The 27,986-nt window shown below is 39.8% G+C and overlaps 1 protein-coding gene across 3 annotated transcripts; it reads right to left on the bottom strand.

Moving 5' to 3' along the window:
* Positions 1–6: 6 nt before the first annotated feature.
* ush1c (Usher syndrome 1C) lies at positions 7–27,975 on the bottom strand. Of its 3 annotated transcripts, XM_061970048.1 has the most exons (20): positions 27,839–27,975; positions 26,347–26,414; positions 25,131–25,274; positions 24,812–24,950; positions 18,323–18,431; positions 18,219–18,243; positions 18,090–18,147; positions 17,634–17,822; positions 17,500–17,559; positions 16,398–16,454; positions 14,350–14,492; positions 12,119–12,184; positions 11,891–12,039; positions 11,684–11,733; positions 3,566–3,607; positions 3,213–3,266; positions 2,993–3,092; positions 1,886–1,995; positions 1,277–1,332; positions 7–391 (listed from the first exon to the last, which is right to left on the bottom strand). In XM_061970048.1, the coding sequence occupies exons 1-20, from the start codon at positions 27,872–27,874 to the stop codon at positions 379–381; spliced, it is 1,668 nt and encodes a 555-aa protein (XP_061826032.1). In that variant the 5' UTR covers positions 27,875–27,975; the 3' UTR covers positions 7–378. The 3 variants fall into 3 exon arrangements, 2 of the variants coding, with proteins under 2 accessions (XP_061826032.1, XP_061826033.1); XM_061970049.1 differs by lacking the exon at positions 26,347–26,414 and having other exon boundaries at positions 27,839–27,950; XR_009816130.1 differs by lacking the exons at positions 7–391; positions 2,993–3,092.
* Between the last annotated feature and the right edge of the window lie 11 nt (positions 27,976–27,986).

The raw sequence follows: 27,986 nt of genomic DNA, 5'->3' as shown, positions 1-27,986 counted from the left end.
TATATCCATTGATAATTCCTTTATTACAATTGAGAGAGTGGACTTGACTTAAAATTGGTCACGTCTTTTTCCCACAGACCAATGAAACACATACCCTTGATCCTGTTTCCATATAACGCAGAAGGCTTCATGACCATGCCTCACAGCAGTGGAAGGGATTACTGGAGTAAAATGAAATATTGATCAAAGCATCCTTCACAGATAAAGACAAAGAATGCAGTCTATTGACAAGATCTTTTTTCTTAAATTTGCCATGCAAAGTAAGAACCACAGAGAGACCGATGCAGCTGAAAAACATCAGGAAAGTGTGATTTGGTGTCCTGAGGGAATCTTCAAGATTTTAAAGCTCCTTCTTCTTAATCAGACTGGTTGGTGGAATTAGAAGAATGTTCTGTTGGAGAGAAAAGACAGTTTTTACTGGTAAGGAATATAAGGTAAGCATGTAGACAACCACACAACAATCACAAGCATACGAGTTCAAGCACAACACTTTAAGACAGAAACTTCAGTCCAGAGTTGATCATTCTTCACGCAAGACTCCTTGTGCAGAACTTCGCCCTGCAGTGCCACTTAGTGGCAACACATGCTAGAACATGTCACAGTCCCGAGGAACAACATCAATCAGAACAACTGCTGAAGTCTGGCAGGAGTCCTGCGCTGCTTTATGAGCGTCCGTGACCTGATGACACAGGACAATAGCACACAGGCCACGTGTGTGTTTATATACACTAGTTGGCAGATATATGACGGAAAGGGTCAATGATCACATTAGCTGTACATGTCTGAATAGCGTGTTTCTATCTCAGGACATCGCCTTCAGGCTGTCTTTCTTACACAGAAAAAGACTATTCTGTGTACTCACTGCAGCAGGAATAAATAACACTGCCAGTTTGTACTAAACATACTCTCGTTTTGTTCCTCATGACTGACAGTCACATGTGCTTATGTGGGGAAAAAAAACAAACAAAAAAAAATGTCACAGCAAACATCCACTCTGCCGTGCAGACGAGGAAGTTTGAAAAGGGATCCAGTTACCGAGTGCAGAGTTAGGGTTGAAGCAGGTAGCCGTGCCTGTACAGCGTGGCACTGCCTTCAAGCACCTTTCTGTTCACAGTGGGACTGACTGATGCTGATTTAGGGCTGCACACACACGTGCAAACACACAAACTGCAGTCAAATTCTACGCCTGGATCACATACAGTAGATTATTGACAGAAAGACCAACACAGATATTACATAACAATTGTCACTGAAGGAAAGGAAAATGAATGCTTACACTTCATCCTCATATTCTTTTGGGGGCGACACTGCAATGACAACATCAATCCAGTCCTGAAAGTGAGGACAAAACAATTTAGATAAGGGTCTCCAACATTTTTTTCTTCTGAGAGCTACTTTTACAAAAGAAAAAAGATACACGTTTGTAATTTTTTATTTTCATAGCTTATTTCAACCCAAACAAAGGGAATACGCTTGTTTGTATTTTTAACAAAATGTTGCCATCCACAATTCGTATGAAAAAAATCAACAACAAAAAATGTGCATCTTGTATATTAGCGTGCTATTCTTTCTAGTGCAGGATTTTTTTAAACACCATTTCAGTTACTGACATAAAGAACGGTGTTTGTGTTTGGCGACATGAACATTTGTACTTTAATTAGAAGGCACTCAAACACTACAGTCTTTTTATTGATGCTGTTTTTTGGTAAATTGTCATTAAATATGGCTGAATTGAACCATTGTAAAAAAAATACTTAACTAATTGATTGCCTAACTAACACACAAACAAACTAAACAACCAATCAACAAATGACCTTTAAAACAAACTGATTGACCGTGCATGAGAAAAAAAACAATATGTTAAAACATTTTTACAAAAAATTACCCCTCCACTATTCCAGGCTCGGGCCAGAGAATTTTGCCCTTCAGTCAGTGTTGCGTCGATCAAGATCTTCCCATTAACAGCCATGAGTTCATCTCCATTTACAATACCACCTACAAACACACAGAACATATTTAGCTAACAAACAAGTAGTGATGCACACAGAGACCAATGCAGCCTGCATGAGAATGCACAAAGGGCCTGATCTAATAAAATTTGTGTGTAATAAAACAGGTGCAGACTTGATAGCGCACGCAAAGATCTACTATTTATTATTTAGCGTGTTTGTCTTTATGAATATGCAGAATATATGGGGATTATCAGAAAGTTCACAACACCGGTAGGAGGAAATGCAAATATAAACATTTAGCACTCGCAATTTGATTCATCAAGCCTGAAACTGTTTTTGGGTTGCTGCTTTGCGTCTTCCTCCCTTGCGTCTATATATCTATAGATTTAGCACGTCTGCAATTTGCATGCAAACTGTCACAGTAACACCCAAATGGCCTTGCTGCATGAGAAGGAGGCGATCGTTGCAATATGGCAGACGATGGAGAGGCAAAATCTGCCGTGATCGACATATTTCTGCCAGAAATAATAAATATTAGACATCATTTATGAGCTGTTGAATGACTTAAGGGCTGTTTTTGGAGACAAACAAACACCAAAATGATGTCTGCTGGCATTTTTTTAATGGTGTTCGTTTTTCATTCATAGGATTTTTTATTTTATTTTTTATTTTATTAACATATCTCCTATACAGTATATGAAAAAAACTATTCTTGCATCATGCATTTTCAGAGAAGGGTGGTACAGATGTGTTCTGCATGTTCAACAACATTGCAAAACAGCACAGGTTAGAGAGCATAACATAAATGTGGAGGGAAATTAGTGTCTCCTTGGTGACAGCTGGTATAGTACATGCAAAAACCTCATTTAAATATGGCGGTCGGCCCCACTTTTGCTCTTGTTATCAATTGTACGTGTAATAACACTCCCACTATCAGTACACACAATTTTATGGTTTGTGCATGCTACTTAGCACTTGTTGTTTGGATCTTAGAAGATCAGGCCCAAACAGCATATTCCACATGTGTGTTGTGTACTGACCGTGCTTGTCTGCAGCCCCTCCCTCATACACAGACGATATCACTAACTTCCCCAAAGGTGAGTCTGCACCCCCCTCCAGAGCCAAGTCCAGCTGTCCCACCTCAAGAACAAAAAAGAAACATAAAAAGCATCAGTCACGCTCATCCACCATTTAAGTTTCAGGCAATAAAACAAATTGAATTAAAAAAAGTGAACTATTAAAAATACAGTGAATGAATACCTTTCTGATCCTGAGTAATCTCACGTCGCGTCCTGCTATCTGGTCTGATGAAAACTTAGATCACAGAGAATAAAACGATAAGAATGATAAGCTTACAGGTGCCAAGATACATAATTGCTTAATTTGTAATGTCTGTTTATTCGCATTCAGCAATGATTTATCAAGCTTTTAACAGAAATTATAATAGTATAAAAAAAGACTGTGGTAAAAGCACATTATTATTAATCATAATGAACATTATAACTGTATGACTCTGCAGCCAGCGAGTAAGCAAAGTTTGCAATCGTTGCATATTATACCAAGAGTATGAATACAATCATTGCAATGTGTTATGCAAACAAAGTATACAATACCATTGAGTGGGGATCGAAGTCCTCCAAGTATTTCTGAAAGCCCTAAAAAATCAATATGCAGTTCCTTTAACACATCAATATGTCAATAAAGAAATACACAAAGAGGACACAAAGCAACGATACATGTGTAAATGTTTTGTGGGCACATTTCCTTTGACAACTCGTGTGTCAATGTTTCAGAACCTCCAGTGCAGACAAAAAGGTTTTTTTTCCTAAATCCAATAAATGCCAGAAAAAAATGCAGAGATGTACACACGCACGCACGCACACACACAAAGAATAATTCCTATTCCTATTCAGCCCATTATTCCACTGAAGGTCTGAAAAGCCCCTCTGTGATGGGCTAAATCAACCATTCTTCTCCCCCAACTGCCTATCAATAATGCAAAGGTTATACTCTCACCCGTGTGTAGATATTAGACATGAAAGGTTAGAACTAAGGCTGAAAAGAATATTCGTTCTTGTAGAGATGCAGAAACGAGCACCACTTTAGTAACTGATTGCAACCACTCGTAATCATCAATGAGTGGCACGCTATTACCAGGACTCAGTGTTTGCTTCCAATGAGAGGTGCATACTAATAAGGTGATTTTACTTATAAAATACGGCAACACAGAGGAACTGGAAATGAAACAAAGCAAACGGCAGCGTATAAACAATCAATCACATCTCCTGACAAGTTAAAAGGGAACTGCACTTTTTTGGAATTTTGCTTATAATTTACAATCCTTAAGATAGACTAGAACATATGTATTTTTTAATGCAATCTAAATCATAAATAAACGTGTATAAAAGTTTGCTTACAATGGAGCCAATGGGAGCGATGACGTCATCAAAAATAAGACTAATCGTAAAAGGAGAAGTTCAGTCCCCTGGTTTTTAGCTTTTAGGAAATGTGGCCCTCAAAATAATTTTGTTTAATATCCCTGCCATATGGCCACGCTTCCTTTTAATAGTCTTGAGTAATTCCCTATGGCAAAGAATCAAAGCTCATACCCAACAACAATAGACGTCAAAGCTTTGACAGACACAGCAGGGCAAAGGTCTACAAAATGAAGGGAAGGTTTATCACGAAGGGTTGGATTACTTGTGGTTTGGTGTTCGATTTAAAAGACGAGTTGAAAGGCACCATCCGCTTCAACATTTCCGGAGGCTGAAACACAAGATCATATTATCGTCTAAATTGAAAAACGTAAATATGCTTGGCAAATGTTAAATTTTTGTTGACAGTCATAAAACTGGGTGTGTGCACTACAGGGACAGAAACAGCTTGAAAGTCAATCACAGTACGAGCTACAGGCAGCTATTTAAAAAATTCTGTCAAATTTGCGTCAACGCTGCAGCCTTCAACAAAAAAGCAGTACATTTAAAGCTGTCTATAGCAGCCACTATATATTTTGAGCCAGGCTTTGCGATGGTTGGAGTCATGACGTACTTACACGTTGGATTAGTAAACACAAGGGACGAGACGTTGGTAATAGCGATGATTCGTTCACATGGCAACGGTAAGTAGCTGCTGCTTGCTGACTGGTTGACAGTTTGAGAACAAATGAGAGGGAGCGCCATTAGCATGGGATAAAATGACATATGTACGGTCCTAAGTGTAGTATGTATGGCACATCACATCCCATTTGTGAATGTCCGTAATAGGTAGGTTTTCGCTAAAGCCGCAAACGAGCGTCATTGTTAATTGCAATTATTCATTAAATCATTTGATTTAAACACTATGGAAGAAAGCAATTAATTACCAAAAGTCAATTCATATTGTAGCAAATGTATCCTACAAAGAGTAAACAAATAAATAACAGCTTAGACTCCACCTATCAACAGCATACATCATTGCTGGAAATGGGTATTGTTTACATTGTAACCTATATTAGTAAAAAATTGGTACTTGAAAAGCGGTGCCAGTGCTTAAACGGTACTAAAACATGGAAAAAAATCATACATGTTTATGCAAAAAAAATAATAAAAAAAGTTATATTGTTATAAAATTTTGCAATATTACAGCTGAACAGACCAGTAATTTAAACACTTAAAGTATATAAAAGTAATACATTCAAAAATATATAAAATCCACTACAAATTACGGCAGCAATACAGAACATAAGATAATGTGTGAAAAACAAATTATGTGTTGTAACATTGATATTCATAATTCCGCTCACCTACCGTCATTGGTGCATAATGAGGAAGTGCTGTGTTGTTAATGTTGCTACTGGCTAGTGGTGTTATGAGGGTTGTTGTTAGCATGTTAAGGTGAAAATAAAATTTAAAAAACAGCATCAGCAGTTACTTACAAGACGTCACTTGTACAATATCACTGCCAGACACTTGCTGCAGGTGGTTGAGTCTGCATTAATTTAGCACCGATATTAAACACTGATAGCTTTTTCTTTTTTCGGTCTGGCTACTACTGTTTATGTTGGTACCAGTGCCATTATGGCACCTTGTGTCAGTCCCCATCCATAATCATTGCAGCAAATGTTGATATTAGTGACCACTATTCTTAGTAAAATAAAAACTATTCCAGAATGTAAAATAATTGGCTAATAATATACAGATGGCTGCTATAGACAGGTTTGACTGTATATTATTTTCCTGAAGTTGGTGAACCTACTATTACTCAACAGTAATTTTACATTACTGACCCTGTTGATGACTGGCGTTGCTGAGACACATTTAAGTAAGTGCCTTATAAGGAAGCAATTTAATACCAACACAAGAATAGATTGGTCTCCTGACTAATTTAACAACCATAGATGTATTTTCCATGAAGCAGCTGCAGTGTTGGAACATTTTAATTAAGTACCAGAGCTGAACTTTTCAGCCATTAGCTGTGTCACATGCATGTTTTATAACCCTGTTAATGTGAATCACGTGACTGCAGCGTGTCATTGCATACCAGGCCGTCAGAACGGACAGCAGGTCTGTGTGAATCTGGTCGCAGGCTCTGCGACTGAGGCAGCATTACAGGCTTTGACATGACAGGGACTGTAGGACGCCGCTGGTTGGGAGGACTTGGTGCTAGTTGCTATTAGGATATTGTCGTTGTATTTCAATCCAAAGTTACTTTACAACACACCTCAATGTTGTCTTGTGAAAGAAAAACTCACCAAGGAAGGAGTGGATATGCGACTGGCATGGGATGTATTTCTCATGACCTGGACCACAACGAAATACAATACAAAACTGAAAGAATGCCTTTGCAGCCACACTCAAAATGTTGTTCAATATCGCAGCATGGATAAAACCATTATGTAATATTCAACAGACTTCAGTCCAATCACTGCACAGCACACACACTGGATCATCAAAACAAACCTACAACCAACCAATCAATAACAGCAAACTACATCATCAAAGGATTTCCTGGGGTGGGCTAAAGGGAAATCCATAACCATGACCATGACGTGTATGTCATGCCATGACTTAACACCCGAGTAAAGCACCAACATGCATTCACAAGTACACTCATGGAAAAGCAGGGTTTCCTGCTGGTCCAACACAGCATCTCTAACATGAACACCTCTAACCTTAGGACTAGAAGGGTATGACATTTCACTTGTGTTGGACGAGTAGATGCCTCCTCTGGGCAGGTAGCCACCTGTCTCCCACTCACTCCTGCCTCCAGGTGGACTGGCGGGGTGAGGGAGGTGATGATGGCGGCGGTATCCACTGAGGGCGGCAACTCTTTCTTCCGATTGTTGCGGGAGTGGGGGAAGTGGAGGTGGGGGAGGCGGTGGTGGAGGAGGGGGCGGCGGTGGAGGTCTTGGTGTAGGTTGAGGAAATGATGGGGGATGGGTAGACAGAGGCGGATGAGGGGCTTGGGAAGGGTGAAGCCTACGCCCTTTGTTGGTCAATTTAGAAGAGGCAGGTTTGTCAGAGTTGGGTGGGGGCAGTGGATGACGCTGGGGAGATGCTTTGGAAGAATAGTTGGGAATGGTGGGGTTTAGTTTAGGCGAGGGCGGTGGAAGAGGCAAGGGAGGGGGAGGCTGGCTCATAATTGGTTGGGTGGGGGCTAGTCTCTTAAGCGGCCCCTTCAAGCTTTGATCAACCTCATCCAAGTTAAAGTCATCGAGGTCAGTGGTGGCCAGGTGCAGACCTCCTGGGAAACGCTTCACCATGGTCTCCGCATTAGGGGAGAGTGGAGGTGACAGCTTAAGAGTCAAAATGAAACAAAATTAAATCAAGGTTGAATATTTAAGAAATTGTTTGTAGTCTAGTTTCAAATGTCCTTTTGATTAAAAATTTTCAAAATAAAAGGGGAAAAGCATCTCGTGCATCGCTGTACTGTAAATTAACAAGGACAAATGGATATAAAATGGCGTTCTTTTGTCTTCTTACGCTGCAACTACTCATCCTATTATGGTAGTTATAATTCAGTGAGGTGGCGACTTACACCCGAACGCAGCTGTGATAGGCTCATCCACACCCCCACCTCCAAGATATAGAAAATTAATGGCTGTATAAATATCCATCCCCAACTAAAAACGGCCACTGCTCGAAATTGAGAGTAATGCAGTTGTACGTTCCAATTACTTACGTCAAAGTCCTTAACGAAGAAAATTAACAATATTTAACTCTTTGCCAGAATCAATATACATCTTTTGGAACACATAAGGCAAGACCACAGCACACAGAGAGCTTATAACAAAGGAGATCTCACAGTGTACCTCTGGTGACTCGTTCTCCACACAAGAGATTTGTTCCAACCGAGTCTGACAAAGACTCTCAACCCAGTGTTGAACTTTCTCAGACTCTTCTAGGTCTTCTCTTTCTGTCTCTGAAACCTGGCGCAGAGGCATTGTAATTCAGCACCACACAATGTCAATCAGTCCTACACATACACATCAATGCTATTCCAATTAGACTAATATTAGCGATACGGTTGTACCTCAACTTAAGAGTTCCCCAGCTTAAGAGTGTTTTGAGATATGAGTTGTCTCTCGGCTAGTTTTCTGCACCATACTGAAGCAGAATGAATATAACATCAGCCTCATATATAAAAATATTATCTAAATGGTGGACATTTATCCTTGAAAATTTGGAAAAGCTGCTGATGGTGTTTTTGACGGCGAAGCAGTCTACTCTAAAAAGGTAAATGCAGTAAATTATCATAACAGTACTCCATATAACTACTGCAGTTGTTTATTGTATGTTCTATTGTATAATATTTCTTACCTTTAAATTTGTTTTTCTTTTTAAAAGGCATGTTACATGGGTTGGGTTATACTTGTATAGCGCTTTTCTACCTTCAAGGTACTCAAAGCGCTTTGACACTACTTCCACATTTACCCATTCACACACACATTCACACACTGATGGAGGGAGCTGCCATGCAAGGCGCTAACCAGCACCCATCAGGAGCAAGGGTGAAGTGTCTTGCTCAGGACACAACGGACATGACGAGGTTGGTACTAGGTGGGGATTGAACCAGGGACCCTCGGGTCGCGCACGGCCACTCTTCCACTGCGCCACGCCGCCCCTACATGTTAAAATTATGCTTTTTTGGGGGGGACGGAGGTCCAATCACCAATTTAATTGATTTTAATCCATTTCAGTAGGAGACGTTGATTTGAGATACTAGTGTTTTGAGTTAAGTGCGCCATCACAAAACCAGTTAAGCTCGTAAGATGAGGTACTTCTGTAAATCAAATTGTTGATTCTGTAATAACTTTGACACTCTCCGAATTCAAGCATGTTAAGGCAAATTTACATAAGCAGCATAAACAAATCCACCTAATGATAAACATGTATTATTATGGACAATACAGCTGTTTCATTGGATGGCATTTACTTTGCTGCCCAAACTATCGTACTGTACCTCCTGAACCAGCCTATTGATTTTCAACTGCTTTTCTCGTTCGTACATCTCTTCTTTCTCCTTGGCCAGTTTTAGCTCAAACTCCATCTCCTTTTTGTTTTTTCTCTGCTCCTGCAGCGTGTCTGTGTTGGACACTTTTTTCTTTTTCTTCTTCTTCTCTCCTTTCTGCAGTGTTAATACTTTGTCAGTACAAAACATTAACTGTCCCACAGCAAACCATGCAGAAATAGCTACAACTCCAATCTAGGAAAGCCAATTGTGATCATTAAAAATGTAAAAATATCTCATTTCACTTTAAATTATTTGTATGCCTTCTTTTGCATCACCACAATCAACACAGGCAAGTCACAATACCTTGCGGAATGACGGGAGCTTCCCTTCATACCGATAAAACCAGCCAAATGCTAAGGACATAAAAGCAATAATGTTATTTTATCACACTATTAAAACCAAATTTGAATGAGTCAGTTATTTATCAGATAACGTTAAAAGTACATCATCACTACAAGAGAAGTTGACCTGTTTCTATAGCACCACACAAACAGAGCCATGGACTTAGAAACAAAGGAAGCTCACTCAAGCAAAGTTGAACTAATGTTATTTAGGAATAATATCCTATGTGTCATGTTTTTTACTCATTTTCTGTACTGAGATATGTTGCGATGCCATTGAAGATATCACTTTCCATCCTTTTGCTGCTAGCATACATAAAATTATTTAAATTTTTGGGACATTTTGTGTTTTTGCGCCATGACGAGGTAAGGTTGTTTGGATTGGGTCATATAAGTGAATGCTGTGCTGTTTTACCTTAGCGTACAATTCATGGTCATTGACCTGAATTACTCACAGTGTCCACAAGTTGGTGGCAAAGTTGCAGCATCAAGATTGACAGATTTGTATAGAGAATAGAAATTAGTCTGTGGGCCAGATTAATAAATAAACTAATGACATCTCACGGGCCAAATTGAAGACGGTCACACTTGGGTGTGGGCCGTAATTTGGACACCCCTGACACGTATGTTCCACAGGTTTGTCTTCTTGATGAAAAACTACTTATTTAAAAATGTATTCTTTGTAACAAAATGAGTAAGAAAGAAATATACAGTAGAACCTCGATTTACGAACTCTTCTATTTGCAAATTTCTCGGTTTACAAACTTTTCGATTGCTCTAAATATGCCTCTGCGTGCGAACCATGTCTCTGTGTACGAACGTTTCATTCATTCATTTTGTGTTCCGCAGGCAGCCATTTTGTACCTGCTCGTATTGAATAAATTGAGGAAGTCGTCTTCGTACCACAGCAAGTGTTTAGTTGTGATGATAACTGACTTTTCTGTAAAAATATGCCAAAGCAGATTTATTTCACAGCAGAGAAGACTATCTCTCATTTGGCAGGGCCTCTTCCAAGAGCACACACACAAGGCCTATCCCCTGAGCTCCTTTCCCTCTCCCCATCTGTCTGCTCTTTTCTCTCCTTTAGTGAGCTGCTCCTTTGCCAATGTTGATGTACTGTAAGTGGATTGTACTTTTTGAAATGTTTGTTATTGTAGCAATATGGTTGTTAAGTTAAGGGTTTTTGTGATTTCTGATCATTTGTGAAAGGGCCAAAGGGACTTGTGTGTGCTTGTGTTGGCACAGTTCAGCACTTTTGTCGGGGCTGGAACCAATTATTCGTATTCACATTCTTTCTGTTAGAGATATTTGCTTCACAAGACAAACTTTTCGATGTAACCCTACTCAAGAACCTATTAAGTTTGTAAATTGAGGTTTCACTATATTTTCATGATCCCTCATGACAGTTTTGGACGTTGTTCATTATTTTCCTTTGCTTTGTTTCATTTCTTGTTTGCACTCTTATCTCAACTTACTTTGTTTACAGTACACGTTAGCCAGTTACTACTGTTATAGGTGCTTTCCACTACACCCTACTTTGCTTTATTTATTTTGCCTGCCTTGTTCCTGATAAAATAAGTTTTACCTGCATGTCACTATACCTGTCGCTGCATCCTGGGGTTACACCAACAGCCGCCATGCACAACCGTGACGGTTACATGACGTCCATGTTAATAAGGATGCGACTGACCTTAAAAGCACAGTATAAAAATGAAAGACACCTAGTTAAATGAAGCCCGATTTTGCTTATTTTGATTTGGCAGATGAGAAAAGGTGTTGATGTGTCAATCATATTCGCCATACGGTCAGGAATAAAATGTTACACTTGGTTGTCATAGGAAATGTAGCACTAAGCTTTTTACAAATGTGGAATTCTTAATACGACTTCAGCAGACTCACTTGTCTGTCCTCCTTATCTTCCGTGACCTCCTCTGAGCTGCCTTCATCATCTTACAGGACGGTTGATAAGAAGCAGCACAGCACACAGCAGTGACACAAAGAAAGCATGCTCAATCACATCTACTGTAACTGTGCATTCCAATAAGAGAAAAAAGAAGCGAAAATGTTCATGCAATAGAAGAAAATGTTGATCTTTAGAGTTCTTACGAGAACTTTTGGCCTTCGGAGACTGGGAGGTTTTGATCTCAGGTGGGGCAGGTGAAGGGCTCCTCTGAATCTGACGACTATGGGGCTGCTCTTCAGTTCCATAATCCTCCTCCCAATCTCTGTGGTGTTTCCTCTCTACTGCCTCAATCCTAAAACATCCCAGCAAAGCAAGAAAACATTTAAACTTACAACCATTGAACTAAACACCTGAATCTACTCATAGCTTACTTCTCCATCTCCTTCTTGTAGCGCTGCTCTTCCTCTGCAGTCTTCTGTGAGATTTCCATCATTCTCCTGTTGATATATTTACAGTATTAAATGTGCAAATGTTTAAATAACATATCTTATGATAGAGTACAATAGACTCAGACTTAGACTTAGACAAACTTCATTTATCCACAAGGGAAATTGTTCCACATAGTAGCTCAGTTACAAAGGATGGAAAGTGTAAAGATGGAAAGGATGATGCAGATATAAAGTAGACTAAAAATGTACCATCCATCCATCCATTTTCTACCGCTTGTCTCTTTTTTGGGGTCGCGGGGGGTGCTGGAGCCTATCTCAGCTGCATTCGGGCGGAAGGCAGTGTACACCCCGGACAAGTAGCCACCTCATCGCAGGGCCAACACAGATAGACTGACAACATACACACCTAGGGCCAATTTAGTGTTGCCAATCAACCTATCCTCAGGTGCATGTTTTTGGCGGTGGGAGGAAGCCGGAGTACCCGGAGGGAACCCACGCAGTCACGGGGAGAACATGCAAACTCCACACAGAAAGATCCCGAGCCCAGGATTGAACCCAGGACTACTCAGGACCTTCATATTGTGAGGCACATGTACTAACACCTGTTCCACCGTGCTGCCATAAAAATGTACCATAGTAGCAATATAAAATATAACCAGTATGTAATATTTACAGTATATAATATATACTGATATATTATATTATATTTTATATAGTATATAAAATATATAACAATTACCATGTACAGTACTACAATATATGTAACAGCTGCAGCAAAAAATAGGGCAGCATAAAATAGAGAGTAGACCCAACAGAAAATATACATTATAAACAAAGAGAGGTAGCTAATGTAGAAGTGGTCAGGTAATAGACATATATCATCTATAGCTGTATGGCGAGTGATTATACAGCTGGATGGAGTGCGGAATGAAGGAGTAATAGGCCACTAGTCACGACATCCCTAAATAATTGTATGTTTTCCTTATAGCTGTGCGCAGGACATTTCTGGATGTACGCGTGGAGTGCATCAATTTGGATTTAAATCAAACATAATTTCACCGTTAGCTCTTATTGAATGATATGTCTACATGGTTTAATGCAGCAGATAGTCATTATGGAGCATGTTTTCAGTGAGTAAATTTAGTACACTTACATATCTGTTAACAATATTGAACATTGCAAAACTGCCTAAATCTGGTGTTTGCCAGATTCCTCCATGCTTATTCAGGCTTTTTTCTGATTGGACAAAATATGTGAAAATGTTGGGGGAATGTGTATTTTTGAAAATATTTGTGTTCATGTGGACAATAGACCTTGGCCGAAATCCCATTTGGCTGGACGATATTGTCCTATGAACTATTGCTGATAAACAATATTACTGCCAGCATTATGTTAAGCCCAAATAGAGCACTAATCATAATAATAATAATAATTTAAGTATTGCTTTCAAATGCAATAAACTTGGATTTGTCTTTGGGGTTTTTTTTAACCATTGTAATTGGAAAGTTTTTAATATCCTAAATAAATAAATAAACAAACAATAAAAAATAAAATAGACTCTCAATCTCTGTTAGCAAAAAATTTACCTATATAAATATTGAACATCTTGAAGTGGGTCGGGTGGTTTGTTAGATTGTTATTTTTTTGTTGCCATCACTTTCCAACAAATTCAACATACATCATTGGTGTTAATGGGGTCATGTTGTTCACTCATTTGAAGCCGAAATATTCCCATACGGGACATTTAGCTTTGCAACCATAATTTTTCCTCCAAATATTTTTTACTTTGCGGTGATCCTCACTAGCGAGTCATGAATAGCGAGGCTCTCTGTCAGTGCATTTTGTGTGTAAGCTGGCAGTCTTGCCTTTGCCCACAGAGACAAAGATTATAATGACTGACAAGAAGATTCACTAATTCTGCTATTGAATAACCGTGCTCAGGTGTTGAGAGCGATGCACACAGTGACCGCTCTTGTACCCCGTTTGAAAGCTAGAGACGAAGATATGGCATTATCGATGATGGCAAAGTTATCGAGTTCATTTTCATTTATCGTCCGATTAATTGATTTAATAGATTAATTGATTGCTTAGTGAATAATGTCCGACTGTCTACAAGGTAGAACTGTACTGTGCTTGCTATAATTGTGGCAAATGATCAGTTGTTCACAGAAAAAAACATCCTCTCGTAATCTCAGTAACATCGAGTCACTCACTGCCTCTCCATCTCCTGTTGCTCTTTAAGGATCTTGTTAGTCTCCAGAGCCACCCTCTTCTGATGCATCAGCTCCTGCCTCTCCAGCTCCCTGCGAGCCTCCACTGCCAGCCGCTCCTCATCTGTCATAAACAGCTCACTGCCCTGTGAGAGCAGCAACAGATGGACAAGACTCCGTGTAACCACTTGGATTGTGAAGTCACTACACGACTTAAAACTAGGGCTGTCAAAGTTAATGCAATAATAACGAGTTAACTATAATTTCCTTTATCGGTGAACATTTTTTTTGACGCGCTTCTAACGTGCACGCGTCCTGTCTGATTCTCGGTTTGTTTTGTAGCGTGGGAAAATGTACTTGCGTCTACTTACTGTTCAGCCACAAGCAGGTAAAAAATGGACAAGCCCAGGCCCAAAGCCATGGAAATGTGTTCTTTTAATCCATGATTGCAGTGAGCAGTCATCACTGCAGCAAATGCTTGCTGGAGCGCTTCCAATCACAGGGGTGGTGCTTCACTTCTGTGTTTAGATTACAGTTTACTGCATTGATTGATTGACGTAGGTTGTTACTGTAACTGCTTTAGTAAAATGGGGGGAAATCTCAGTAGGAAAAAAAAGACGATAGGCAAGAAGTCTAGAGACTTTCACGTCAAATCATGTCAAGACACCTCTTCTCAAACCAATCACATACTTCTAGCTTCACAATAATAGCGCCAAACATCACATCCGGTCTACCTAAACTAACAAAATGAAAAATGCCTTACATAACGATCATGCTTTGCTAAAGATGTTTCGCAATGTAATCTGTGATATTTCTATCTAAATAAATGAACAAAAAATAAATAAAACACTTAATTGAGGAATATAGAGTGGGATATTTTCTGGCAGGCTAAAAAAAGTGTATATTCTTTTTTTATACATGTTTTGGTTGATAGTGCTCAATTACAGAATGTTTAGCAGGCTGCATTTTAGACTTTATTTATAAATAGAGAAGGTTGAGACACTGTCATGCAGCAATACGAATATGATTAACTTGTACTACACATAATGTACAGAATATCAAAAGGATGTATTAAGGTACATATTTGACAATCAAACAATGATCGTAACAATCCACATTTTGTATTATTTTTGCGCAAGACTTGTATCTAAACACATAAGTGCAGCTTGTCCTCGCAATGCAAGTGCACCTACGGCAGAAATACTAATTCTGTATTCCTACAAAATGCAAAATCTGGCAGGAGACCAATAAAATTTATTTAAAAGTGCTTCTATGTACATTTTGTGTTGAGCTGTTTCAAAAAGCATAATGTTTAAATAATATTTTATTAAAGCAAATTAATTCTCCAGTCATGGTATTAAAAACCTGAAAATAATCTGTCTAGAGTACACTTATTTATGATGAAAACATATGATGAAAACATATCTATCCGCGATTAATCGCAATCATTTTTAGTTAACTATAAACAAAATGTGATTAGGTAATCACAATATTTCAATCGTTTGACACCCCTACTTAAAACCCTATATGTTTACATCAAGGTAACAGTATCTTAATAAAAATATACTGAATATGAGGCAAGAGGCAAGATTATACATTCTGCTTGCTGTATGCAAAACAGGAAAATATAGGCACAAATGAATTAGAGGAGCAGAGTAAATAAGACGCCGCTGCTTGTCTTCTGTAACGCATTCACCATCTGTCCACGGCTATGACATAAACAACCTAATGAGACACTTGATTGATTGTAAACGTTGAGAGGCCGAGCCGAAGGCGGAAGGTAACGATATAGCCATAAAAGCCCAGGCACATGTATCAATGCTGCACAGGGATGCATAAAGGAAGAAAACACATTTGTGTCCACATTTGTCATTGCCTGAGGGGATACCATTTCCTCATTTCAGCTTCAAATATAAATCAAGCACATGATTTCCATACCCACCTTCTGTTTTAGAGGTCTACATAACAAGACATGTTGTAAGGGAGTAAATACAATTACACAAAAGTAGCTACAAAAATCACATCTAATTACTAAAACTGATTTTACTTACAGCTCCTGTCAGAACAGTAATAGTCAGACTCCTGCTGCTTTTCAGGACTCTCACAGCCTAGAGAAGTAAGAACAGAAGGCCCAATTCCATTAATTTTGCAAATATGATAATACAATATTGGTAAATAATGCAGATGGGATCTTCACCATCATTCCCCAAATGCATGAATGGACACATTTTTAATTTAAAAAAAATAAACACCTCATTAGCCAATTCAGCTTAGATTACTTTACGACTAACTTTACTGATCCATGAACAAAAAAGTGTTCAACATTAAGTTTCAATTGTACCATAAAACAATAAAACGGTAGAAGGTCACAGAAACACCTAAGCAGCATTTATAGCTGGCTAGATTACTTAATGTTGTGCAAAATGATATACAATAAATTGGGGCCTTAAGCATAAATTTATTTTTACGTCCCTCACATTACAAAAATGTGTCACACTTTTTTATTTATATGACAAGATTTTTATACTTCATTTTTTTAAAATCAAACTTTAATTTATTTTGATTAATGTTTTTTACAAAAAATAATTCATTAGAAAAATGTTCTCTAGATTACTTTTTTAGTTTAAAATAACAAATTTAACATGATTAAAACAAATGCAACTACAGGTGAAACTAGAAAAAATGTAATATATAAAATATGATAACCTCAAATCGAAAATCTAAATTTGAGGTTTTCAAAAAGTCTATGCCTTGATCATCAAAAATATAACAAATAATATTTGACATATCTAACTTTGCATGTAATTAGTTTATACTAAATATTAGTTTCACATTTGAAATTGAATTGCTGACATGAATGAACTTTTGCACAATATTAAATTTTTTTGAGTTTCACCTGTATATGTTCCAGGATTCGGTCCCGGGACATCTGTTAACAAGTCCAGCACTAACACTTTGCACCACTGGAATCGATGGGGATATATTTGGGGACATTTTCCTTCATAGTATTTTCAATAATGGAGCCGGAAGGGGATAGGAATACGTTTATGGTAGAATTTCACATAAGGCGCCCTGTCAATAATTAATAGACATTTTACATGCGCTTGGTGGCACCCCTATCTGATTATATAAAACTTTGTGTACTTTTCTTACCTCTTTGTGGTCCACATTGGTGAAGTCTATTCCATTCACCTCCACAATCTGGTCTCCAACCTACATTTTAGAATGAGACACATGCAGTTCACATCTGAGGGTGGCAGAGATAACAGACTTTCACATTCACTCACTTGAAGTCCAACCTCCGCGGAAAGTGAGCCTGCTTTGACATTACTGATGTAGATGCCAGGTTTCTGTGTGGGACCACTGGAGATACTGATACCCATGCCCTTGGTGCCCACCAGGCTGAGAAAGACCTTCTTCTCCTTGATCTCCTTCCCTCCAATCGATACCAAACCAGCAACACTGCTTTTATTCTCCTGGGAGCAGAAACAGCAGTTACCTGACTGCTGTACTTCAATGAAAGTGTTATCTAATATTGATGTGGCTTTTTCACAAGGTTTAAGTACAAACTATTGAAAAGTATTAGCTCCTAAATCTGTTTTTTTGTAATGATATAATGACAGTATACTGTACACCTAGAGCAGACCTCAGCCAATGCCAACTCGTCGGAAACAATTACAGGAGTTTTATAAGAATATTCACTCTATAAAAAAATATTCTTTATCTAATTGATGCTTGCTTACCCCAGAATCAGACACAAACTGGTCCACGAACTGCCACTTGAGGGGTTCATCAGATGAGCTATAGACACCAGATATTGATTATGACCTCGCTATTAAAATGATTGGACATAGAAAAAAATAAGAGTTTACCTTTTTACAGGAATCATCCCCACATCTGCAGAGAAAAACACATTATACCAATGACAACAATTAAATAAGACTTAAATTAAATCGAGTTGTGTATTTTGACGTACGTCTGACTTTGAGTGATACGATTTTCTTCGTCTTGATAAGACTTATGACCTCCTCGTGGATACAAGAGGAGATGGAGTATCCATTGATACGCACAATCTCATCACCAACCTTGAATGTCAATACAGGGTTAAACAGTTTGATGACATAGTATTGTTTAATTATTTTTACACTCCAAGAATGTGATGATGTTACCTAAAATATTACCTGTATAATTTAAAACTGTATTTGTGTTTCCAATATATGAAATCTATCCATTTTATACCACTTATCTGTTATCCCACCGTTACTTTCTTAGATATCATACCAGGGCCAGCGCTGCCTTTGTGGCAACCCGTCAGCCTTCCTGTTCTATGGAGGGCAATGACAATAAAGTTCCATGCTATATGGGCCGGATAATGAATTAACTGATTAGGATGACAAAAGGGACTCTTAGGCCTGATAACAAAGCAGACATAGGCCAGAATAATGAAAATACATACATTTCAGGATAGAAGAGGTTTTTATTTTGTGTTTTTCTTTGCAAAAAAATGTCAGTTTGTGATGTTTTCATTCATTGAATTTAATATCTACAGCTCTCTAGTGGACAAAAGTTGCATGAACTGGAGCAGGGCTCCAAAGGGCACGTGATTCTGCAATGCATTGTGGGGGCTGGGTAGTCCTTTTTGCTGGACAAAGTTTTGGTTTACATGGCTGTAATCAACCCGCAGTATTGTGAGAGAGAGCAACAAACTGGATTAAAATCCATCCATCCATCCATCCATCCGTTTTCTACCGCTTATCCCTTAAAATTAATCGTACAAATGAAAAAAATCAAGGGACTGTACCGACACAAACTGGATCTTGTTCCAAAGGCTTGCCACTTAAAAAAATAAGTAAAATTGGTAGAATTGACCCATATGAACACGTCCAATAGACGAGATTTGAGCAAGTTGCCGAACATGTCCTGTATCTCGATCGTCAACAAAAATTACTGAAGAGGGGAGGCAGGTCAATAGGATGCGATAGCTGCGAGTAATGGCGTTGAATTCATATTTCTAGTTATGCAATTTCTTACAATTAAGGTAGTGGGGAGAAGAGTGTAAGGTTTTCAGGTAGTGTGCTGTTATGGTCATTATCACACTATAAACTGGGCAGCAGCAGGACTGCACTGCCGGTTCGGAGCGTAGCGGAGCAACAGACTGCCTGGACATCCCAGAGTAGTTTTAGGGATGACGAGCCGTATGTTGAGAAGCAAGCTTTAGCAGCCAACGGTGGACGGTAGTAGGCTCTGGAAGCTGAACCACTGTAATGATTTCCAATGGCTGGAAAACCAAGTTATTTCGATATCTTGCTATAAAAAGGTAGGTTCAAACTTTGGCCTGTGGGCTACAACCAGCCCGTTGGTCTTTCTGATCCGGCCTGCCAAAAATTAGAACAGAATTTAGCAAATTTTGTAATAATTATGACCACATTCATTGTCCTGTAATACCAAGTAATTCAATAAAGTGGCTATAAGGCCAGCAATACGATTGATTGATTGCACAGCCCAGGTACACTTTCTACTCTGCTGCTCAGTGGCGGGCCGTGCGTTTCCCACCCAGGCCTTCAGTGATGTCCGACTTCAATGATTACCTCACAAAATACCATAATTGATGTCACCACATGATCATTGCTGGAGAAATACTATACAGAAACACATTTACACCCTACTCGGCATTGAAGCACATCAACAGTAAACAAAACGGGTTATTTTCTGGCGCATTTAAAAATAAATGATAACGCATCAGCAATTAAAACATATACCGTAAATGTATCTGCTTGGCTTATGGAACTTCCGGTCAATAAAGTTTGATTCAAAGCACACAATTATCAAAGATATATTAACTGCCCTGACCAGATGATGGCGACAAATACACATGTTACAATGTTAATTAAATGAGAAGCATGACACACTTTAACAACAAGACTTTACAACTTTTAGTTTTAACAGAACAGCTACTGTCAACAACTCGTGAACTATCTCTCAACTCTATGTGTTCTCAAATTCATCCGCTAATGGTCCCGATGAGTATCCAATCACAGGACGCGTAAATGTCACATTCAACGTGAGGCCATCTAGAAGGCCTTACTGACAACAACTCGTGATCTGATTGGCTATCGCAACTGTCTATCACTGTATGTGCCCGTTCGCTTACAGTGCACTGACGCCAGCATTGTTGATTCTGAGGGCGTCTGGCAGATTTCGTACTGCATGGCATCAAAGGTAGCTGAATTCTGATTGGATACAAACTAAAACTAAAAACAACAGCACTGGAACGTTCATAATTAGACATGAAAAGAATATGAATAATTTTAGATATTTAGAGAAGTAAATTAAAAAATCTTATCTTTAATTATGATCATGATTTCTGGTTACGTTAGGCCAGCAGAGAAAGCCTTGCTGGCCCTGACGACACACCACTGCTGCTACTGCTCTGACAGCAGAACCAATTTGCAACAATGAGTGGGCCACAGAAAAGAAAAGTTGACAGCGAATTCCGGGTGTTTGATAAGGAATGGACAACTAAATACTTTTTCACTGAAGTCCAGTCAAAGGCTGTATGTTTTATTTGCCAAGAAACCGAGGCGGTTTTGAAGGAATACAACGTAAACCGTCAATTCTCCACCAAGCACGCTAATTACACGAACAACCAGTCAATGCAAGAACAGAGCGCTACTGCTCAAAAGTTGGAAGCTAATTTGCAGGCTCAGCAAAACATCTACATCCGACAAACTACTATCCAAGAATCAAGCACGAAAGCAAGTTATCTACTGGCATTCAAGTTAGCCAAGGCTAGTAAGCCTTTTTCCAAAGGACAATGTATTAAAGAGTGCATGGTGGAGACAGAAGGTGTTTTGTGTCCAGAGAGCAAGAGCAAATTTGAAAAAAATGGCTTACCACGCAGGAGAGTGACTCATCGTGTGGAGCTATTTGAAAAAGACATAGCTAGCAAGCTAAACAAAAAAACAGAGCAATGTACATAATATTCCTCGGAAAGTAATGACATTGGGGACACCGCTTGGCTTTTGATTTTCATCAGAGGGATTAATGACAATTTTGAGATAACAAAAGAGTTTTAGCCCATGGAATCCCTAAAAGGAAAAACGTGAGGAGAGGACTTATTTAACAGCGTGGGGGGAGTCATCATGAGGCACAAACTGCCTTGGAGTAAGCTAGCTAATGTTACCACGGATGGGTCGCCAAAATTGGTAGGAAAAAACATCGGGTTACTAAAAAGAATCCAGGAGAGTGTAAAGTAGGTCAACCCCCAACATGAGGTACACTTTTTACACTGCATTATCAACCAGGAAACACTGTGCAAACCTGTATTGAAGCTTGAACACATAGTGAAGCCAGTTATGAAGCGTGTTAACTTTATTCGGGCGACTGCACTTAACCATTGTCAGTTTATTAAATTTCTTGAAGAGACTGATGGCGACTACCACTTGCTTTAACATTCCAATGTTCACTGGCAAGTTTGGGTAAAGTATGTCAACGGATGTGGGAGCAAAAATTTTGGAACAACACAAACAAGCTGACACACTGAGCTGAGTGACACCAATTGGCTTTGTGGTTTTGCCTTTGCTGTGGACATACTGGCACACATGAATTAGCTAAATGTGAAGCAAGGACCCGTTTGTACATGAAATGTAGACAAATGTCAAAGCCTTCAAAACCAAGCTAACTTCATTTTCAAAACAAATATCAAGCAAGTCATTCACTTGTTTTCCCACACTGGCTACACTAAAAGATGCCCCTCAACATGTAAAATAAATTAAAAAAATCCCTGGATGACCTGCATGGAGAAATCTGCAGTTGCTTCTCTGATTTTTGAAAAATTGACAAGTCACTCCAGCTGGTCTTCTGTCCCTTTACACAAGATCCTTAGTGGTGCTAGAGGAGCTGCAGTTGGAACCAGAGTGACGCCATCTTGAGGGAGAAGTTCCACTCGCTTAAACTGAATGGGTTTTATGCTTCATTATGCCCAGCCAAATTTCCAAACATCCAAAAGATGGCACAGAGGATGCTGGTCCTGTTTGGATCTACTTATGTGTGTGTACAGACTATTAGAGTGATGAACACCAACAAAGCACCCCACAGGTCCCAGTTGAGTGATGTACAACTCAGATCTGTTTTGAGAATTGCCACAACAAAACTGACACCTGACTTTGACGCACTGGCAAAAAAGGGTGATAAACAACACTGCTCCCACTAAAAGACAATTCAAGTATTAACTCTGTAATACACCTTTAATGTTGCTTTGATGTTTTATTGTTGAAAATAGTTGCATTATAGCTAATAAGCCCATGTTTGCAAAGTCTACTCTTAGTTCCAACAGATATAATATGCTTTGAAATGCATCATGTCAAATTTGAAAAGCCAGCATGGTCCCTGAGCCAAAAAGTTTGCCCACCCCTGTGCTATAAGCTTTGGGTTGTTTTTGTTTCGTAAGATTTTTTGCAGCATCGCGTGGACATCGGGGGCGGTACCACTGGATTGGCAGACCGGGGTGGTGGTTCCTCTCTTTAAGAAGGGGAACCGGAGGGTGTGTTCTAACTATCGTGGGATCACACTCCTCAGCCTTCCCGGTAAGGTCTATTCAGGTGTACTGGAGAGGAGGCTACGCCGGATAGTCGAACCTCGAATTCAGGAGGAACAGTGTGGTTTTCGTCCTGGTCGTGGAACTGTGGACCAGCTCTATACTCTCGGCAGGGTCCTTGAGGGTGCATGGGAGTTTGCCCAACCAGTCTACATGTGTTTTGTGGACTTGGAGAAGGCATTCGACCGTGTCCCTCGGGAAGTCCTGTGGGGAGTGCTCAGAGAGTACGGGGTATCGGACTGTCTGATTGTGGCAGTCCGCTCCCTGTATGATCAGTGCCAGAGCTTGGTCCGCATTGCCGGTAGTAAGTCGGACACGTTTCCAGTGAGGGTTGGACTCCGCCAAGGCTGCCCTTTGTCACCGATTCTGTTCATAACTTTTATGGACAGAATTTCTAGGCGCAGTCAAGGCGTTGAGGGGATCTGGTTTGGTGGCTGCAGGATTAGGTCTCTGCTTTTTGCAGATGATGTGGTCCTGATGGCTTCATCTGGCCAGGATCTTCAGCTCTCACTGGATCGGTTCGCAGCTGAGTGTGAAGCGACTGGGATGAGAATCAGCACCTCCAAGTCCGAGTCCATGGTTCTCGCCCGGAAAAGGGTGGAGTGTCATCTCCGGGTTGGGGAGGAGATCTTGCCCCAAGTGGAGGAGTTCAAGTACCTCGGAGTCTTGTTCACGAGTGAGGGAAGAGTGAATCGTGAGATCGACAGGCGGATCGGTGCGGCGTCTTCAGTAATGCGGACGCTGTATCGATCCGTTGTGGTGAAGAAGGAGCTGAGCCGGAAGGCAAAGCTCTCAATTTACCGGTCGATCTACGTTCCCATCCTCACCTATGGTCATGAGCATTGGGTTATGACCGAAAGGACAAGATCACGGGTACAAGCGGCCGAAATGAGTTTCCTCCGCCGGGTGGCGGGGCTCTCCCTTAGAGATAGGGTGAGAAGCTCTGCCATCCGGGAGGAGCTCAAAGTAAAGCCGCTGCTCCTCCACATCAAGAGGAGCCAGATGAGGTGGTTCGGGCATCTGGTCAGGATGCCACCCGAACGCCTCCCTAGGGAGGAGTTTAGGGCACGTCCGACCGGTAGGAGGTCGCGGGGAAGACCCAGGACACGTTGGGAAGACTATGTCTCCCGGCTGGCCTGGGAACGCCTCGGGGTCCCACAGGAAGAGCTGGACGAAGTGGCTGGGGAGAGGGAAGTCTGGGCTTCCCTGCTTAGGCTGCTGCCCCCGCGACCCGACCTTGGATAAGCGGAAGAAGATGGATGGATGGATGGAAGATTTTTTGGGCAGATTTTAAGGGGTTTACTGTGGCATTCACTATGACATCGAGCCGCAAAGTGACTCGTAACTCAAATGTATGCTCGCAGCTTGTAATTTTGTTATTCTTATAGACAGACCTGTGAGTGTTTATTTCTGTACCTGGCGATTTCAGCTACAACTGTTGCCTTCCTCAGAGGCTGTCATGTGATGTTGCTGTGACGTGTCTGGTCAGTTGTGGCCGAAACCGTCAGGTAAAGAAATAAACACACATGTCTGGCTATAAGAATAACAAAATTGCATAATTTTTTTAAGACCTAATGAACCTCTTTGGAAGACTGCTCGTATCTCAAAATACTCATAAGCTGGGGCACTCGTAAGTTGAGGTACTAGTGTATGTTTAATACTAACTAAACTGAATATATGTGCATAATGCTTAATACTACTTCTACTACTACAACACACATTTACCACCAAAGATTGTACTTATTGGATTTTGATAACACTGTACAATATTAAACGTTTAAAGGTTAAAAGTTTATGGTGTGAATTTTATCTCCTAGATTTTAATACTTAAGATGAAACAGCCAAATGATACACGTATAATACACATACCTGAAGGCCAACATTCCCAGCCTGGCCATCTTTGACAATCTGTGATATGTAAAGACCGCATCCAAACTCCAGCCCTCCTCGAACACTCAGTCCCAGCCCATCACGATGTGTCCGATCTAAACGCACCTCTTTCAGCTTCCTAAACAAATAAAGACAAAGTTGAGGATATACAGTCAATAGGGTAAGAGCAGAATGTATGAAAAATGGTAAGAAATAATATGGCCAAGAACAAATACTGTCTATTACCAATGCACTTAATGTGGTTGTAAATTTGATAAAATACAACCGACAGGAAAGAAATGTGTATCATTCTACACACCTGGACCTCTTGGGGGTTAGCAGGTCATACTCCACTTGGTGTTTGAGTGGGATGAGAGGCCGGATGGCATCAAACAGAGGCAAACGCTTTGGTTCATTGATTACCAGCTTCAGGTCACCAACAAGCACTGGCAATTCCATGGACCTAATAAACAACAAGGGGGTGGATATATATGATGTAAGCTTGATGTTTGATGACAATACAGTATGTGGAGTCATTTTTGGCCAGGACTCGTTTGGCCCTCAGCATAGTTTTGTTACTATTGAGATACATCTAACATTAATCCGCGGACATTCACTGATTGCCACAATTTTTAAGTGAGATTAAAAGTAATTTTGGTGTCAAACCAACTTTCTTTCGATTGTTAGCCAGTCATAATATCATTAGGCCATCCCATTTGGAGATGGATTCAAGTCTTTGGGGAATAAAATGTGGCATTCAAATAATTTAATGAAGGTGTTATCGGTAGGTGTATGTGTGGTGTTTCCCATCTTGCTAAATTCTTTGCTATCAAAAACAAGCGATTCTGATGCAATAGAGACTTTTACAGCCCCAAAATATAAAGTCAAATTCAAATACTGATGGAAAAAAACTTACTGAAACTTATATTTGTCAAAGTCAAGGCAAGAAACACAATGAGGAGAGCACCTAAGTAAACACTGCTGTACAAAATCCTCTACCTTAAATAATTAATTGCATGTTCTAACTGTTTGGAGGAGGAAGATAAAAAGAGCTTTTGTTAAAAACTGCCCATGCTTGTCAGGGCACAGTGGAAACTGATAAGCAGCTTACGCCATGAGAACATAGGGTTCCGTACCATGATTGAAAACTACCGTAGACCTACAGCAAACCATACCCATAACACTGAAACCCTCCAATAATCCTCACTCATTATATCATACATGATTTAGGAAAACTTCTGAGCTATTGGAAACTAAACAGGTAAATAGTTGGAAAGGAGCTTTGGTTTCATTATTCCCATTGACATAGAAATATTTGCTGAGAATTATGAGATACACACTTTTTCTTGTGTTTTTGCATACATTATGTATTGAAAGTGAAGTATGTAGTCACTGTTCAAGTCAAACTCAATCAATTTACAAAGGCAATGACTCCACTGCTCTGAATGAAAATCGACCGATGCCATTCCCAAAGACCTTGGTATTCACACACATACAAGCGCACAGTAAGCAGTTACAGTACATATGGTACTCACTGGTGATACAAGCGAAGGACATCGTAAAGGTAGTCTTTTTCTGCTTCATTTTCAATCAGCAACTCCACCTGCATGCCAAAAACAAACACTCAAACCCAAACAATGCAAAATGAGAGCCACGTTAAAGCAGGAGTCATACAAACCCGATGGCGGCTGAGCTGCCGCAGGATGGTTTTCAAGAAACGCTTTGGCCACTCACTGATGTAACACATATTTCCTCTTCACACCTCAGTCTAATCTGAATCTAAACTCTTCTGTGGGATTTAGCCTGCACTAACACTTTTAGTTTGTCTGCGCTTTAAGGCGACACGATGCTTCTTCGGGCAACTAGTGCCTTCGCATCAAACCACGGCTATGGAATAATGACAGGACAACAGAGGGGGCTGAAGTATGGCCAAGAGTGTCAGCTTACATCTCAAGCACAAAGTTAAACGTTCATGCTCTGAACCCAAACATACACAGCGAAAAAGAGCACAAATTCATTCAGAGACTTGAATATCAATTAATGTAGACTCATTATGGCAACTGTTGCCCATCACTGCATTTACATTCTATTTATGGCTGCCATAAACCTTGTGACAGCAAACAGACTTTGGCACCATAAAGCAATAATATAATGGATCACCGGTTAGACACACCCCACTCTTGAATTGTACCATATGTAGTTAGTGGATTCTTATTCTTCTTCATGCCGTTAAATGTGCTCGACTAGGTCTGACATTTAGATTGTAATATTCCAACAATAACAAATGCCATGTGACTACACTGAAACCAACGTAAACACAAGAGTCAGCACCCACATACACTATATGAACAATGCCTGATTGTGCCCTTTCTCAGCATCTAATTGAATTCTGACTTACTTTTAATGCTGGGTTTACAATATACTGTATCTGAGCCTCAATGTGTGTGTGTGTGTGTGTGTGTGTGTAGCACAGATGGTTGTATGTATGGTGATCCCAACATGTTCTAGACGTGAAAACACCCTCACCATATCACCTTCCCTTCCTCTGTTAGCTGTTGTCAGAGTTACCTTTTCAACAACAATTTCTATATTACTTATAGAATGTAAAACAGCATTTGCTAATTCAACATGACAGGACCTTTACTATGGACTATGTTATCCCTTTCTTTCACTGTTATAAAATGGCAAAATACTGTATGAACATTTAAACAGAGGAGGTGAACAAACTATAGGTTGCATTTAAAAACTCTGCTTCTTCCTACTCCTTTTCAGACATGTTGGATTGTGTAAAAGTATCTTGTTCTTTGAATACAAACACTTTCACCCAAAAAATTAATGCATTAAATACTGTTGGGGAATCAAATTGACAATAAAAACTGAGATTCTGAGGGGACAATATAGTTTACTTCATAAGAGGTTATCGGACAGGCCTGTGCCGAAGAAACACCTGCTTTGCCAACTTGTATAGTAGGATACGCTGGCTTTAAATACCTGAATAAAAATATTCAAAGATGTTTCCTGACTTACCTTATGGCGGAACTCTCGAGCAACTTTGCGCTCCATAGCAAAAAAAACAAGTTTTAGCCAACACGGTGTCGTGAGATGAACTATGAATGGTGTTTGGCACAAATCAGCCGAGGCAGGTCTGTAAAGCTACAATGAGTACACAGTTTTA

Source organism: Nerophis lumbriciformis, linkage group LG10, assembly GCF_033978685.3.
Source record: "Nerophis lumbriciformis linkage group LG10, RoL_Nlum_v2.1, whole genome shotgun sequence".
Lineage (NCBI taxonomy): Eukaryota > Metazoa > Chordata > Actinopteri > Syngnathiformes > Syngnathidae > Nerophis > Nerophis lumbriciformis.
The sequence above is the reverse complement of the archived record's forward strand: the minus strand, read 5'-3'. Positions and strand labels throughout refer to the sequence as shown.

Bases quoted from the DNA above. Each gene is read 5' to 3' on its own strand.
- ush1c (XM_061970048.1), bottom strand. From the start codon at position 27,874: ATGGAGCGCAAAGTTGCTCGAGAGTTCCGCCATAAG. The intron at 11,734-11,890 runs GTAAGAACTCTA...CCGTCCTGTAAG, and splicing joins TCCGAAGGCCAAAAGTTCTC to ATGATGAAGGCAGCTCAGAG. The intron at 3,608-11,683 runs GTGAGTCTGCTG...TTGATTTTTTAG, and splicing joins AAGATAAGGAGGACAGACAA to GGCTTTCAGAAATACTTGGA.